Raw genomic sequence first — 17,338 nt, forward strand, 5'->3', positions numbered from 1 at the left:
GCATGTTTGAGCATTTCTTTTCGTAGACATTCTATGTTAATACATGGAATTGATGTAGTCTCTATAATGCAATTAATTGACGGCACATGCGCATAAAATCTATCAATGCTTTTGGCAGATTGTAATAACGTTAATCAAAAACAACATGCAATAACACATGCAGATATATTGGTCTTTAATCTCATTCCCATGGTTACAAACTGGCTGTGGCATTAAAATACCAGCATTTGTTGCAACTGCTACAGATTGTAAAATCATTGCTCATATAAAGTTTTTCAAGTTCAGTACTGGGGGCTAACAAATAAATGACCATCCTTCCAACTCAGAACATGACAATGTTACAATGACATCAATTAAAACATATAAAATAGACATTCAAATAAAATGTAAACAAATGCAATCTATTAAATTAGCAAATTATTTTAAAATGTGAGTGTTAAACTCCTTCCCTTCTGATCTCAGATAGTTAAAATAACAGCTTTAAACTGGGGCCACAAGTCCAATTAACTAATTATATAACACTCCCTGAATGGAACAAACACTCGCACTTATTCAGAGTGATAATATTCAAATACACTGGTGGCTAACCCCTCACCGGAAATGTACACACAACACTGGACCAGAGAAAGGCGACTGAAAGAAAAAAAAAAGAAAAGGGCCGGTCAAAAATTCACCTGAGCTATCCTGCTTTAAATCTAAAGTCCTTGACCCCAGGCATGAGTGAAGCACATGCTCGCTGGAACATTCGTGGCTAAAATTCAGTCTGCAATATTTTATTAATCTATGTAGTGATAGATTTGTGCAAACAATTTGGTGAACTCAGCGCAGTACAATAACAAGTATTTTTGAGAAACTGTGTTTATGAAGAATAAAATAATATGCCTGGGCACAACAGGATACATCTGATTATATGGAAGGAAGTAGCACACCAAAGATATGTGTTCAGTATTGATTGTCTGAATTAGGAGCAACCAAAAGTGCATACTGCTTGCTGAATTAAGGCACATCTTGAGAGGCGATATAAGATACCTGACCAGACAATTACCTCCATGGGGCAACTACTACTAAAACCAGACCAAGCAGATGTCTTATCAAAGATCTGCTGCTGCTTGCACTACCCAACCTAATGGACCACCAGCACTATGTGTGTGCTAAACGTTTCCGTAAATAAAAACAAAGTTTGTGGAAATCTAAAGCAATAATGTTATGGCCCACTGTGATGATTGCTGCTACATGGTGATGGGTGACCTCCAGTTGAAAAGTGCTTGACACATTCAAGGACACCCACAAAGACACACAAGAGAATGCTTTTGGTTAGATGGCCTTTGGCATACTTTCAGTTAGAACATAATACCTCCTCCTACCTAGTTCTGTTTCAGTACAATAAGGGCCATATGATGAGGCTAGATGTGTTATGGTTGCCAAACATCAAAGGAGAACACCAATCATCCTTCAACACATCAGAACATTTCAATTGATATGCTGAGTTCAGTTTATCTGAGATCTTTACAGGAACGTCAGCAACCTGAGTATTCCAGAGGAAACAGGAATTCCCTGAATGGTAAGGAACTGCCTAGTGATAGTAGTGATTTAATCCAAAGGTTATTACTTTGACAACATCAAAGTTGCTTTGGCTTTCAATCATGCAATCAGTGAAGTTACAAATGTCTTCACAGTCCATATCCTGAGATGATGGCAAAGCCATATCTTCACAGTTTTTTTCAAACTACTATTTTCAACACACTGCACAAAGCAGCACTTTCTAAGGCATGTAATATAGTTGAAACTATTTAATTAATAGCAAACGAATTCATTTTCAATATTGTAGCTTCAAGAGGCTTTTAGATGCTTTGAACGCCAGGATGCATTTACATGTGATGTCGACCCAGAAAGTTCCTCTGTTTTTCCGCAGAACTCAGTTAAGTTTTAGATTACTGTAGGCGTATCTGTTCCTTCTATCAATTATCACATTGGAAATTCATTGGTGTTCCCCTTAAACCATTATTCAACTCAAGTATAAATGGAGTCTCAAATGTTCTACTAAATCTTCAATCCGCTCAAGGATTTGTCAGATGAGCATGAGGAATGGACAAAACCATGAGAAACGTCCCCCATTGGAATGGTGAAACATATATAATGCCATGAGTGAGAAATGAGATTGAGATGTAGGGCGTCATACACACATAGAAAATCATAAAAATGGACATTTTATAAACAAAAATTCAACATGTAAATCTCCTTCGGTAATTGTGCGAATAGAACATCTAGCCATTACTGATCCCAGTGTCCAGTGTCCATTAATTTGGTCATACCACATGCATCCTCCTTTAATGGCGAGAGCATCCCACACCTTGAGCTTCACTGAGAATGGAGTGCCCATGGTTGTACTGACCCCTGCCCAAACAGGGTGAAGAAGGCTGCACCAAACAGGTTGATCCCAGCCGAGATGTAGAACACAACGCGCCATTCCTCAATAGTGTTCTAGAATGAGAATGTGAGAAGCGAAAGAATTAAGGACAGGACAGGTTCTCAAGACAGGTTAATAACAGCTGAGAGGTAAAACGCATTTCATGAAAAAGTGTGAGTAAAAAAAGTAAGAGGTTCATTTTACCAAAATAAAAGGATAAAGTTATGCCAGAATTACAATGACACAATGCTGAAAGCACAAACAAGTGTCACATAAATAATTCAATAACAGCCAAGGGAAAGTGAAAGGGTTTGGAGTGTTTTTGCATAACCTGCATCTTGTAAAATGCATAAAAAGCACTGAGAGGTTGCATAATGTACTAATCGAAGATGAGTCACACTGTGAGTAAAATCGTTGTACCTGCAGCTTGACAACATTCTGTCTGGACTGATGAGCTGTCAGAACCTCATCTACAAGCAAAAAAGTCATAGACTTACTCCTTTTGTCAGCGTTCTTGCTATGACTGGTCCAACCATTCCTGGGATGGTGGCAAAGGAGTTGGTGATTCCAAGTAAAATTCCTGCATAACTGTAGACAGAAGACAGAAGAGTCTGAATGAAATAATATTAAAATAAAAGAAAGCTTTCCATTCGACATACACGTGCCTTTCAACCATGCCATTATCACAAGTTTCATAATTCTCCATTCATTATCCCAAAGAAGACTGTTTATCAACCAATAGAAGACATTATGAGCCTCTTAAAACAGTGCAATACCACATGTAAATATTCTATGGGCCTCTGTCAAATACGGCTTCCTATAAATTCCCCCAGTCTTTATAGTCCTACTTGAAATCCCCAGAGAAGAGAAGGTTGTGTTCTCTTACGAGGGTGCGATGTCTAGGTGGCTGATATTGAAGCCAGAGGCAGACAAGCCACCCAGTGATGAGGAGATGGTGAGGAAGGCCACTGCAAGGACATAGTCACAGTTTGTGTAGCCTGCAGCAATCAGGAACACCGCCGGCCCTACCATCCCTGTGGAGACACACACAGTACCCATTTACTTCATAGTCATTCAACTGGCACCAAATAAAGTAAATATTATTTTAAAAAATACAAAAATACAAAAGCAGCAAGAAAAAAAAACTTTGAGACGTAACAGAAATAACAGAAACCAAACCGTATTTCATATATTTGACTAACCAATGACAATTTTTAATTATGAATTTAATTATGAAATTATGAATTACTTTTCACTTAAAGCGGTAATAAGTATTTTTTTTATTCTTTAGCTGAAAACAGCTGATCCAAGAACACAAATGCCTCCAGGACACTCTTCAACTATCTCAGAGTTACTTCAAGGTCTGTCAGTATTAACAAATCAGGAGTCCAAAGTCTAAAGAAACGGGCATCCCTGCCCTCCAACTACTTTGCATGTGTATAGCACACTGATTGGAGGTTAGCTATAATTCCTCCCAACTCCGCAGAACCTCAATCAGTATGTGGGTGAAGACACAAGCTGCAAGTTGTGTTTGGGTGTTGGCTTATTCAAATTAATTTTGTCTGGATGTAAAACTAGCCTGACCCAGGGTTGCTACACCTGGAGTCATAATCAGGTTTTTAAATAATTTGCGAGTTTGTCTGAGATAAATGAGTTGAGGTTGAGAGGAGGAAGTATGAAGTATGTGGAAGTGAGGCAACCAGGTTGGCACACAAGACCAGTGGAGCATCGTTGTTGCATCCTGCTGCTCAGGATCTGTGGTGGGGCTGTGGGGTTGTTGTATAGGTTGGGTTCTTGGGTATGAGTGCTTACATGAGACAGTGAGAAGATTGGCCACTGCGGAATGTCCCAAACCAATAGCACAAGGAATTTAACAACTTGTGTATAACTTTAAAAAAAAAGAAAACCTACTACTAAAATTGCATACAGCACCTTTAAAACAACTCATGTTACAGTGAAAACAGGAGCTCATGATAGTCCTTACACAAGTGGATTGTGGGTAACCGTAACTCTAGAACCATAGGTTCACTGTGTAGGATATACGTTCCTGCTTCACATGTACTAGATTTTTGTCCAGTATGTGTCAGACACATCATCTACGACCTACGGCCACAATCCATCACTATGTGAACATTAAGAAATGTTAATGATTTCCTTTGTTGATGTTGTTCTTTTTTGTTTATTTTTGCCTAAGTTATTTCGAACCACAGGCTAGAAGGCTACATTTTGACCTTGACTTGAATTGTCTAGGCCAGCACCACGCTGCGCCAGCTGCTCTATATCAGCTGACCTTTCACTGCTGACAGAGCAAATCAGTCTCAGACTTCCCGTATTCACTGTCTATCTGCTGGCTTTGCTTCCACACTCCCTCCCTGCTCCCCCTGTCTTTCTCCTGAAGGTCTGTGTGGCTGGCTACTAATTCGGCTTTTGCAAAACGGAGCATCCACGATGACACAGCAAATGCGACTTCCTGACCCAGGCTAAAGTGCCAATGACTCGAAATCAGCAAACAGATCAGATTCGCCTGAGTCACATTAGTTCCTTCTCTGTACCAAATTGGCTTTGTCATGGCTGAGAAGGGTGACCAGTGAATGTTCACGGGCCAAACAACATCAAATCGAACTGCTCTACCGAAGCTAGTGATGCGTGTTAAATGTCATGTTAAAATAAGTCACAAGCGCGCCCCTGCCACCAGCACAGTGTCCTCTTCAGTACTCTTGTGACAGATCGTTTGAACTCATAAAACCACAAACTCTAAATTCCTCACTCATGTAAGAACAATACAGACCTCACTTTAAACTTAAGCCAGTCATCACCGTGCTCACAACAACAGGCACTGCTGGTGAGGGAGCATCCAAACTGATTATTGGATCATAAAGTATGTTACATTAGAGGTGGATTTAACCAGAAGATTCAAATCTGTGTGGGATTATCTTTTAAAAGATCAAATCTAGAAATGATTAGGGGGGGGGGGGGGGGGAGATTAGACTTTCCACGGTCCATGTGACGCAATTTTCCCTCATGGGCTGTCAGGTAATACTGAGGGCAAGCCAAGGTTATGTCTGCTGACAGAATAGCTGAAGAGCCGAATAAACAACATACGATTTCTTTTTTTTAAATGCAGTAGCTGACGAGGTACAGATAAGAAGAGTCAGAGGCAGTCTTCCTCACTCACCGATTAGAGTAAAGGCCTTGCGCACGGCCACAGTGCGGAATTGACAGGTTTCTCTCAGGTAGTCAGCCAGCTGACCGCCCAGTAGTGCCAGTATCCAACAGCCTAGGTACGGTAAGGCTGACAGCATCCCATTCTGAGACAGGTCAAAAGGTCAAGGGTGAAAAAGAGAAGAGTGCACAGATACTAAACATAGAAGAAAAGGAAACCGCACCATGGACCTGTTCTGTCCTCTCTGCACTTTAACAGCATAATACAACTGTATTGTTGTACAATATACAGTATGTGCATATGTAATCAGTTGGATAATAACAATAACATCATAAAAAATAAAAACACATTATTTATAAATGCTTTTAGTGTGCTACTGTATTAGATCTGTATTAACTTTCTTACCTGTTGGATACTGAAGCCAAGTATGTCGTTCATGTAGGTCGGAAGCAGGGTCAACAGGGTGTAGAATGTCCAGTTGTAAGAGAAATGGGCGACCACTATTGCCCACAATGGCATGGATGTCAAAATGGACCGCCAGGGTATGTAATCCGAGGTTGGAGACAGCTATGAGAAGATTACACTGTATTGTTATATTTTATTATACGAGGTAGACTGTTTTATTGTTGTTTGTTTTCTTGTTTCATGTGTTCTGGCATTCATGTCAATAAAGCCTCTGCAGAAAACAACACAGAATTAGTGGTGTTATCTTAGTGGTTATAGAGTATGGCCTTCACTGAGAGTTAACATTACATTATAAACATACAAACATCTCACAGACATCTGAGTACACATCTTTTCTGTGGTATCTTGTGGAAACACAAAAGCACAGTCTCTCTGAAGGCTACCTCATGTCTGAGTGAAGAGGCGATGTAGAGCCTCTCTCGTTCTGATATCCTGGGATGTGTGCTGGGTGTGTTGGCCACGAGTGCAGTCCAGAGTATAAACCAGACCAACCCAACAGCTCCTGCAGATGCAGATACACACACACACACACACACACACACACACACACACACACACACACACACACACACACACACACACACACACACACCAACAGAGTTCAGGGTCACACTATTGACAAACAAGCGTTAGTAATTCAATTAACCATGCTTTAAGGTAAAACCCAGGGTGTGACCAGTACAGCCTGTGACTAAGCAAGAGGAAGTGAAATTTAAAGGTGCAGATATTCTAAAAAACAACAAGGTTCCCCTTTCTTATTCTTCCTGAGGGGAAAATACCAAGGGAAAAACAGTACAAATATCTTACTCATATTCACTGATAGCATTACTTATTAAAAGACCAGAGCAGCAAGGCAGGCATAAGCTAGTCATGTGTTGGCCATAAACATGATCATGCAGTTCTCTGGCAATTTTAGAAATGACACACCTTACAGCAAGACACTGTAACTGCAGGCACAAACTTTCCCTGAATTTGAATTTGTTTGAATAAAACTGGCACTGGCAACACAAAGACAAAAAGCTCACCAAATACATAGAAGACGTACGTCCAGTCAAGGTAGAAACAAATCACGCCAGACAACGGCAGGGCAACCACAGTCCCCAACTGAGCACCTAAACAAATCAGACGGTTAATAACCGAGGTATGGGATTTTTCACACAAACAACTCATGTATCAAAGTAGTTACTGCCAAATTCAAACACATCAAATTTTCAAATTCTTCATCCAGAGTTTGCATCCTTCTGTCATCAGCGTATAATCTCACCGGTGGTCATCGCACCTGAATCACCACATTTGAACCTTCAGCTTCATCTTCATCTTTATAGAAATCAATAAAGATCAACAATTCTGGAAACAATTCCTTCTGACATTTCAAAGCAAGGGGTGTGGATAACAGACATTGCAATATATTTTTGCCACAATGACGCATTTGCTGAGACTGAATTACCCACAATCAATGCTTTGGACAAGATCTGCAGCCAATGTATTGAGTTCCTACCAGTTACCTGTGTATGACATGGTGAGCAGACGGCTGCGTTCCAGTGGAGGGGCCCAGGATGCCCACATGGCATGCATGGCAGGAAATGTAACCCCCTAAGAGTGGAACATACTTTTAGAATAATAGATGACAACCATACAAACATGACTACACAAATACTAACTTTTCTTGATGGACTTTGCCTTAACATGGAGGGAAAGTGCTGTGTTTCAGTCCATATCGATTTACATAAGCATGAAGCCACACATTTCACAATACAAACCAAAAATGTAGGTAAGGTTATCTGTGTAATTTTGTTTTCTCCCATGATTTTCATAGTTAAAGATCAAATAATTAAGAGAGTTCTAAATGTACAATCTGACCATATTTTCAAAGACACAAACACACACACACCAACAGAGTTCAGGGTCACACTATTGACAAACAAGCGTTAGTAATTCAATTAACCATGCTTTAAGGTAAAACCCAGGGTGTGACAAGTACAGCCCGTGACTAAGCAAGAGGAAGTGAAATTTAAAGGTGCAGATATTCTAAAAAACAACAAGGTTCCCCTTTCTTATTCTTCCTGAGGGGAAAATACCAAGGGAAAAACAGTACAAATATCTTACTCATCAAATGATCAAATATCAAATAATTAAGAGAGTTCTAAAGGACATTGATTTTCAAGGACATTGATGGTCAGTGCAATGGTGGCATCACTTTGCACAACCAAGGTTGGGGACCTAGACAAAACCACCTTCCTGGTCATTGTTGTTGATCATGTATACTGGTAATAGAACCACCCTTTCAAGCTGTTTGTGTGTATACTAATGTGCCTCTTGAAGACGAAGAGACTCCTGTATGTCTGCGTGTGACTCTCCCTATAAGCATGTTAACACACCTCCGACTTGAAGAGAAAAAGTCTAACCCTGGTTTATAATTTCCATGACTGTGCACCAATGTACCCTTACAGGCCGAGCTTACCTCCCCAATGCCCTCCAGCACTCGAACAGCAATGAGGTAGCCCGCCCCCAGGTCTGCTGCCAAGGGCGTGAGCAGGGTAAAAATCACAGTGCCCAAGATGCCGATGCCCAGAAGCCACTTGGCGCCATACTTGCGTGCCAGGTACCCCCCAGGTACCTGCGTCACTATGTACCCGTAGAAGAATGATCCCAGGATCCAACCCTGTGTCTCAGAATCCCATTCGTAGACACTAGCCTGTGGGAGCATTTCAAAAGACATTTAGTCAAGCTCTACTTGAAATGATAGATAGATAGATAGATGGATACTTTATTAATCCCGAGGGAAAATTAGGAATGATCAAATGTTCCGGTTGTGTGTTCTATTTAAAAAATGACAGTCACACCATCCCTAACATGCACAACCCAGCCCGTTCACTAACCACAGGTCAAACACATGCTTGGACTTGCTCACAGTGAGGGCTATTTGTATACTCAGGGCAGATGAAACAGCATTATATTTGCAGTGCAAGCATACAGTAGATGGTTTTTGGGACAGTACGTCTGCAGGACTTATTTTCTTGGGTTTCATTACTTGCAGATTTATTTGTAAAAACAGGACCTAGAGGGCAGAGCATACACCATCTAATCTAACCCTCTCTCGAGCTAGAATAATCTGACAGAGGAGCTGTCCAAGGTCCACAAGTTGTCACTGAAATGTATCACAAGACAACCATATGACTTTTCAAACGGATCTAAAGGAGACAGCTTCACCTGTTTATCGGTCACACTGAAAGGAAAAAGACAACCTATCAACCAATCTCACTGGAACAAAACACACAACTTCTTTCAACCAGACCATTCCAAGCTCATTATTGACCTATTCATTCTGATATAGCATAAAACAATAGAGGTAGTCCATTAACCCACTAGCATCTCCATTCACATTCCTAATCAATCATCAAACATCAACACATTAAACACACACTCAAAGCATTTGTATATAGCAAATACACAAATACACACTGTACACTTTTTTCATTGGGTTATAATAGGGAGCCTAGGGGAGAAGAAAGGCTGACTTAACAGTATGGTTGTGTTTGGGTCTCTCTGGGCTGCTGTGCCTAGGACAGACTGACTTGCTGGCATTGCTGGAGCTGGTAGTGTTGAGCATGTCTACCATGGCCACGCTTAGGTTGACCCGCAGGGCGTATGCCACAAAGAAGCCATAGCATGCCAACACGGACAGCCCGTAGCGAGCTGATCCGCAGGCGGGAGCTGAGAGAGAGACGGCGAAGGAAACAAAAAACAAACATCAGTAAACTATATCCACTCATTTGGTCATAATCCATTAGGGCACCGTGGTTTGAGGCTTGTTTTCTTAAGGTGTTTTTTCTTACAAAGTTTACAAGTTCACAATATCGCAACATATAATCCGAGTTTATGTCAAATAATATCATGTTATTCATATATGGCAATTTCCCCACTACATAGTTAAATTTGGGTGACGCCCTTTTCCTGCCACCTGGTTTGTACGTTGAAATCCCGTGACTAGCCGGAGCAATTTAAAGTTATTATAGCGGATGTTTTTTTTTTCCTTTTCATAACACAAAGCCTCTGCGACAATCACACACATAGATAATTAATTAAATCCCAACCAGTTTGCGTAAAATGTTGACCTGTGCGCACAACAAAATGCAATCAACTGTGTTAGTGAATCAACAAAGACTTGTAAACAAAGACTCAAATTGGACAGCGATGCTCAATTAATGACACAGCATATCAATATTGGGAAAATATGCGGATGTACAGTCTAGGGCTCACAGACATCTGGTATGCTGGGAAATGGCCATCAATAATTCAAAACACAACTTTATGACATTGCACAACATAAAGCGATAACCACATGTGCCTAGTAATTGTGAATATATTGGCAATGTAATAATTTCGCTAAAACAACACAGTGTTAAAGTTTCGAAGGATGACATTAACGTTGTGGTAAATACAGCTAGCCAGCTAGCGATATGTAGCTTTTTTTGCTTGCTAGAGTAACTATAGCCAGGAAACTTTTCACCTTTCTCTGCATTTTCTTCTTTGCGATGCAACAAAGGCTGCTCGTAGTCATCGGTCTCTGTGTCTGATGCAGAATGATCCATCTTGCAACAGACGTCCAAGATGTAAGTTCATTTAACAGACGGCACTGTGACGACTTCTCCAGCCACTGGTCGTCTGCTCATTTCTCTGCGGGATGTGTTGTGTTTCTGCGGCAGATACTGACCTGCTTTCTTCTCTTTACATTACAGGGAGAGGGGGGGTTTATTAACAACTATTATGGATGTTGCCCTCTACTGGCCTGGAGGGAAATTATATTGTAATGCCGTACAATTTCCATATTCACAGGCCCACATTCCTTTTTTTCCACACAGCAAAGATAGAATAAAGTAATGGAACTGCATACAAATACACCGCTAGGTGTTTGCTTTAGCTTCAGTTGTTTCGTTTAGGAAGTTAAATGAACTTTGTGTGTATGAGCCTGGATGTACAGCAGTCCCTCAAGTTCACCAAAATGTATTTTTTTTTTTAAAGGACATCATTCATTTAAAGACAACATTCACACCTTTTTCACCAAACCAAATGAATATTCCCAAAACATGTTTCCTCACTGGTTACAATTTACATTTGAAGTGAGGCCTTTTTCAACATACACACTGTGACGGTCGTGGTGGCGCACAGGAACGGCACACTCCTGCCCTGTATTCGCGACAGCTAGCGCACACCCACACACAGATGCACACAGGTTAAGGGGTTCGAGTCCTCAGCTAGCTGGTCGGTCCGACGCAAGAAGCGCACGCTGAAAACACTAAACATTTATTTGGTTCCCAGTTTAATTGGACTGCTAATTGCCTAGACTGGCAGAAAGGACACTGGGAATGGTCTGGGCCAGACCACTTTGATAAAGTGTTTTTTATATACTTGGAAAGTGGTTATTTATTAACTAGTTATTTCTTTGTTGTTTAAAACACTGAGGAATTCTATGTTTATGTTTCAGGGTCTGTCTTGTCATCTGTTTATTGTTTGATTTTTGTGTCTACCCCCTTTTTTAGAAATGGTGCTGGCCACCTCTTATATATGTTGATTGTTCTGACTAGGGGAAGGCTAGTCTTGTCGTTGTCAGGTATGTGCATCGATGTGACCTTGGAACTGCTGATTATTGTCCTTTGCTCATATAGAGGCTTAGCAGGTTTTGTTTATTTCCTGAACTGCTGATTGTTGTCCTCTGCATATTGCGAGGCTTAGCAGGTTACCAGGAAGTCATTAAACATTAGAACTTAGAACCCTCATTCTGTGTCTGAGCTGAAACCCACATTGGCCAAACCCACATTTTGGCAGCAACCCGAGGCTCAGCCCGTCACACACACACCTACCAAAATCCCCAAAAATTACCAAAACATTTTCCAGTTTGTATAAAACAAACACAAGCAAATATGAAGGGCTTGGAACATCACTGACTCAACTCACTGAGGCAAGAGTATTATAGCACGTGGTAAACACATGGTGTGTTTATTTGCAAAATATATTCCAAAATTTGTCACACTTCCTCAGAATGGAAGCGTTGCCAACATATTCTCAACAGAATGTCAATGATTACATTGTAATACACTGACCATGGATTTTCCTGGTAACCTACAAGAAAAAATTCTACTACACCATTACTTTTTTTTCTAACTGCCAGATTTCTTGTTGTTGATCTGGTGAGATTCTGGTGTTTTAGGTCATTGTTATTGGCTGCTGTTGCCATCTCCAGGCTATGGGTTGATCAAAAACACTTGGCTTCTAGTGCAGTCACCAAACTAGGATATCGTTTCTTGCTGTAGAATATCCCAAATTAATGGAAACGAAAGGGGGAAAAAAACTAAAAACACTTCTAGAGTAACATCTAGGGGGACTTCACCTTAGACTTCCCCCTCGCCTTTTCCTTTAGTTTCTTTTCCTTCTTCTTTTTCTTTTTCTTCTTCTCCTTCTTTTTCTTCTTCTTCTTACCGCTGTCGCCTTTGGTAGAATCGTCCGAGTCATCTGAACTTTGTTTTTTATCTCTGTCCTCTACCGAGGGGGTCCTCTCCCTGGCTTTTGGTTCCAGTTTCACCCTGACAGGGGCTGCGGGCCCAGCGGCACCCTTCTCGTCCCTGCGATCACTCTCCTCTCGGGCCCTCTTTTTGGACCAGTGTCCCGGGCTCAGTTCATGCTCATCTCTGTGCGCTCCCTTGCGGTCTTCCACAGGCCGTTTCTTCTCCTCGTGGCCAGGGCCTGTTGAGTGCTGTGAGAAATGGCCAGAGCCTTTGATTGTGTAATTGTACAGCTTAGGTAGGGGTCCCTGGAGAAAAGAAACAATTACAAGACTATTCAGCCAGTACATCACAAAAACAGTTTAGGTACTTCAACAGCTGTGGTAAGCCTTTCTAGTTGCAAAGAACTAGTAATATAAATGCGGTCTATAATGTGTTGAATTGTATTATACTGCATGTGGTATATTACACACTGTATACGGTAAGGTGCTTTGCCAAATCCTTCACAGAGCAGATGCCTCACACACACACACACACACCTTTTCTGACTCGCTGGAGCGTTTGTGGCAGCCTTCATGCCCTTGGGCGCTGGCGAGGTCACCAAAGAACTCCTCACATAGCTGGCAGTAGAAGCCAATCACAGGAACCAAGCAACCTGATCCTGAAAAACAGCAGCATCAGTGAATACATTATTTATGAAATTATGTCATTAAATGATTCATGAAAACCACCCGAAGACCCAGTGTCATAGCTTTACCTTCCTGTTTCAAAATGCTCTCTAGTTCTTTCACCAGGTATTCTTTCCTCTTCGTTCCACTGCCAAGTTTGTCACTCCTATCTCTTTCTCTTTCCTTGAAAACAACCAATGCTAACTTAATACATATTTTACTACCTGATGGTATCATAATTAAAACAAAATCAGATTTCCTTAGTTCCTGAAGAATAACACATTCATGACATAACCAGCAGGATCTACTGGGAAGTGTACAGACCTAGGCTAATCCATGCAAAGTTAAGCACCTTCTCACAGTGACCGCCAGCCCTATCCCTGTGGGAATTCCCTCGGTCCTTCGAGCTAGATCTTCGAGCCCTGCTGTCCACGTTCTCCGTCTTCGAGCCTGAAAGGTGAATACTCATGACAGTCAGATGGCTCTACCAAAACACACAGATGAGTATGGCCTCACCTTCCAAGATTAGATGGATACACCTTAACATTTATAGCTCAGAATTTCACCATACATAACGGCTCTTGATCAGCAAAATTACGTTAAATTGTAAGAATTATGTTTCAAATTTCATTTACACAACTCTGATGATGAGTGAAAATGTACTATTATGACTCTTAAATTACTTAATAGCAGCAGAGTTGTAAGACTTTTTCACCTTTGACTGACGAATGTGACGACTCGTGCGAGGACTTCGACGGTGTTGATTTCGGGTCCCTGAGTTTGGGCGTGTCACGCAACTTGACAGCAATCTTGTTGATTTCTGCCGTGCTCAGAGACAACCCCATGTTCTTCAGGAGGCTCTTGACCCTCTCAAACTCTGCACTGCTCGGCGTCCCCTCTCTGTTCTGTTTGTCCAGGCTCCCAGCTCTGGGTCTGGGTGCCAGAGCCTCCGGTTTCACCTCCGGTGTGGCGCTGTGCTTCTCCTGGGCCCCTTGGTTCAGGACGGTCAGAGACAGCGCCGACTGGGCCTGCCTGAAAATGTGGCTCATGCCTGGATCTCCCAACAGCGCCTTGAACTGCTGAAGTGGGGTTGCCGGTGCAGAAGTCTGACCGTCGGCCGCTGGTTTCACCGGGATGTTTTGAGGGCAGGGCTGGGTGGGACCGGTCCCTTCGTCTCCGTACAGGAACCTCTCCTCGTCGTCGATGTCTGGGACTTTGGCAGCGGCCGGCGGTCGTCGCTCCTCCGGCGTCTGTGGGCACGGCTCCCCCATCACACTCAGGATGCGGGAGAAGCCGCTGCCGTCCTGCCGCACCCTCTCGTGAGGGAGGAGCGAGCTGTCGGACACCTCCAGTTTAGCCACGGGGGTTTCCACAGCCCTCGGGTAGGCCTCAGGCAGATGTGTGGAGACTGAGGCCTGAGCCCCCATTCGAGAGGGGCTGGCTGACTGAGCACTCTGTAGAAATGAAAAATTTGTAGTCATGGTTTTCTTAGATCAGTAGAGCACAAATACAATTACACTCCTATAAAGATACATTTCAAAGAAGACCTATTATGCTCATTTTCGAAGTTAATCATTTTATATTTAGGGTCGACTAGAATAGATTGACATGCTTCAGTGTTCCAAAAACACAGTATTTTTGTCAGTGTACATCTCTATTCACCCTCTGTCTGAAACGCTTTGTTAGAGCTTCTGTGTCTTTAAGCCCCCCCTTCCAATGACCCCAGTAGGCTCTGACTGGTCAGACAAGAGGGCAATAAGGATTGTGTTTTGAGATTACGTCATCTGGTAAATAAGGTGTCAGGCAGCTGAGAAAATTGGTTTCTGTGGGAGAGAGTTACTCCTTCTGGCGTGTACTTTTAGGCTTTGTAACTATGCAGACCGTTTACATGCACAAAAAGCTATACAACACCCTAAAGGAAAAAACGGAAAAGCATAATAGGTCGTCTTTAAGGATTTTGTGCCCCATGTCCTGCCACCTTCTATGTATATAAAGTGTTTTGGGTAATTAATTTAGTTTGTTTTGGTCATTCATTCAATTGGTTTTATTTTTTACTATACTTTACCTGTTGTGTGAGGAGGGCTCTCTTCACCACAGACAGGGAGTCCTCCAGGCCCTTGCTCTGCAAAAGCTGCTTGAGTTCATTGAAGAGGTCCACTTTCGAGGACAGGCTGCTACTGCTCTGCCCACTGCCACCACTTCCAGGGTCCCTGCTAAGCATATGCCCTGTGTCCTTGACCTGGCTCTTGCTCCGGCCTCGGCTCCTGGGACAACTCCTGCTCCGGCTCCGGCTCCGGCTCCTGGGCCGACTCTTACTCCGAGCCCTACTTCTGGCCCGACTCTTCGCCCTGCTGCGGCTGCGGCTTCTCATCCGGCTCTTGCTCCGCGCTCTGCTCTTACTACGGGCTCTGCTCTTACTACGCGCTCTGCTCTTGCTACGCGCTCTGCTCTTGCTAGGGGCCCGGCTCTTACTACGGGCTCTGCTCTTACTACGCGCTCTGCTCTTACTACGGGCCCGGCTTTTGCCGCGGCTGCGCGCTCTGCTCTTGCCCCTGCTGCGGCTGCGACTGTGTCCTCTCTGTTTACGGGAAGGACTCTGACTCCTGCTCTTCCCTCGTTCCGAAGTCTTCTTGTAGTGCCCCCAGGTCTCCATCTCTTCTCCATCTCTCCCATTGGGCTTCAATGGTTGGTCCTTGGCAGCCAAACTTCTGAGAAACTCCTCCCCTGCTTTCTCACTAGAGTTAGAAACATCAAAACAAAGTTAAACAAACATCAAAATAGTCACTTCAAAAAATGGCAAAATTCTATGCATATTGAACTAAAAAGCTAGGATCTGAATGAAATGCAACACAGTAAGTAGCCATGCAAATTATGCTAACCTCTCATCCCAGCTGCGGGTCTGCAGGGGCAAGTTATGGCTTTGGACAGGCGTAATGTTGTGCTGACTACCAACAGTAATCACCATACTGTGGTCAACAGACATACCGCTGAAAGGCCGTGCCTAGAGGAAAAAGAGAGGGGGTGATTTGCTGCTTGATTACTGTTCTTTTAACTTGCAATCGTTTACTTAATGCGAAGTTTTCTTTTTTTTCTGGTGCGTTGTATGCATCTCAGAGGCTTGTTTGCTAACGTTACTCACATCCATGAATGGAGGTCTAATGGGTGGATGTCCAATTGGGTGGCCAGGCGGAGCACCCCGGTAAGTGAGACCCGGTTGGCCATGATAAGGTGGTTGGTACGGGGCTCCATATCCAGTATTAAAGCGAGGACCGTTTGGGGGACCACTGGCAAAACCGGGTGGTCTCTGAATGTGTCCGGAGGAATATTCTTCTTGATTGGACAAACCGCGAAACATGTCGCAGCTACAATGGCATTGTTTGGCAGTTTCTGTCCATATATTCTCTCAACGAAAGAATGTTTACCTGTGGAGTTAGAAATAACTGTATCACCATCCACAGATGTGCAATCAAACACTGTTAACAAGAACCAAGAGCAGCAAGAACCCCAATCTAGCTAGTGTCGGAGAATGTTTAGTAGCTTCTTCAATGAAGTTCTTCCTCCTAGTTTACATCGAGGTTTGTGATGAAAGCATACAGTGCCACCTAGCGGCTGGTGGTGTAAATGGCACATTTATATTTGGCTGAGAGTCTCGCAGCACATTATCAACGCCGAATGAGGTATTTATTCATATTATGTAGCCTGTTTTGTAAGACCCGTATTTATTTATAGTCCGTAGACCTATCTTGTAAGAACTATTAGGCCTACTCTACAAATACCTGGATAACTAAACTAACTGTAGCCTATAAGCTTTTTAATTACATGAATCCACCAGGCAAACTGGCAAAGTTTTTCATTTTCATGTTGGCAGTTTTTACACACAATAGAAATGACAGAGGGGTTGCATCTTATTTTTTCCTTAAAGCAACAGTTAGAACTTTTCATCTTGTACAGTATAATTCGCTAAAAGCTGACATACTTGCTAAAAAAGCACTAGTTTGCTAACTGATGTAATTTGGCAATATATTTGGTGACATCATGCTGAAAAAGCTGCTTTTACATTTTCGCCGAGTTTCGGACCCGGATAGCTAACATAGTGGAGACTGGGCTGCGGTGTTCATCTCTCCCTCACATTTGT

At 42.5% G+C, this 17,338-nt stretch overlaps 2 protein-coding genes across 2 annotated transcripts; both read right to left on the reverse strand.

Moving 5' to 3' along the window:
* Positions 1-158: 158 nt before the first annotated feature.
* On the reverse strand, positions 159-11,299 carry slc17a5 (solute carrier family 17 member 5). The gene is made up of 12 exons (XM_012840420.3): positions 11,177-11,299; positions 10,546-10,761; positions 9,559-9,749; positions 8,497-8,730; positions 7,541-7,628; positions 7,061-7,147; positions 6,419-6,537; positions 5,976-6,137; positions 5,583-5,715; positions 3,294-3,441; positions 2,905-2,995; positions 159-2,481 (listed from the first exon to the last, which is right to left on the reverse strand). Exons 2-12 carry the CDS (start codon positions 10,625-10,627, stop codon positions 2,359-2,361), a joined length of 1,458 nt encoding a protein of 485 aa, XP_012695874.1. The 5' UTR covers positions 10,628-10,761; positions 11,177-11,299; the 3' UTR covers positions 159-2,358.
* Positions 11,300-11,996: 697 nt separating this feature from the next.
* Positions 11,997-16,783, reverse strand: si:ch211-195b21.5 (zinc finger protein 318). The gene is made up of 8 exons (XM_012840416.3): positions 16,343-16,783; positions 16,083-16,204; positions 15,269-15,938; positions 13,919-14,657; positions 13,556-13,653; positions 13,293-13,386; positions 13,075-13,196; positions 11,997-12,843 (listed from the first exon to the last, which is right to left on the reverse strand). Exons 1-8 carry the CDS (start codon positions 16,556-16,558, stop codon positions 12,409-12,411), a joined length of 2,496 nt encoding a protein of 831 aa, XP_012695870.1. The 5' UTR covers positions 16,559-16,783; the 3' UTR covers positions 11,997-12,408.
* Between the last annotated feature and the right edge of the window lie 555 nt (positions 16,784-17,338).

The sequence above is a fragment of the Clupea harengus genome, chromosome 13 (assembly GCF_900700415.2).
Source record: "Clupea harengus chromosome 13, Ch_v2.0.2, whole genome shotgun sequence".
Lineage (NCBI taxonomy): Eukaryota > Metazoa > Chordata > Actinopteri > Clupeiformes > Clupeidae > Clupea > Clupea harengus.

Excerpts from the sequence above, each read along its gene's own strand:
- si:ch211-195b21.5 (XM_012840416.3), bottom strand. The coding sequence starts at position 16,558 with ATGTTTCGCGGTTTGTCCAATCAAGAAGAATATTCCTCCGGACACATT. Across the intron at positions 13,387-13,555 it reads CTGGCGGTCACTGTGAGAAG|GAAAGAGAAAGAGATAGGAG; the intron begins GTGCTTAACTTT and ends GTTGTTTTCAAG. Across the intron at positions 13,197-13,292 it reads GAGCATTTTGAAACAGGAAG|GATCAGGTTGCTTGGTTCCT; the intron begins GTAAAGCTATGA and ends GCTGTTTTTCAG.
- slc17a5 (XM_012840420.3), bottom strand. The coding sequence starts at position 10,627 with ATGGATCATTCTGCATCAGACACAGAGACCGATGACTACGAGCAGCCT. Across the intron at positions 9,750-10,545 it reads AGAAGAAAATGCAGAGAAAG|CTCCCGCCTGCGGATCAGCT; the intron begins GTGAAAAGTTTC and ends TCTCTCTCTCAG. Across the intron at positions 7,629-8,496 it reads TGCTGGAGGGCATTGGGGAG|GGGGTTACATTTCCTGCCAT; the intron begins GTAAGCTCGGCC and ends TTCCACTCTTAG.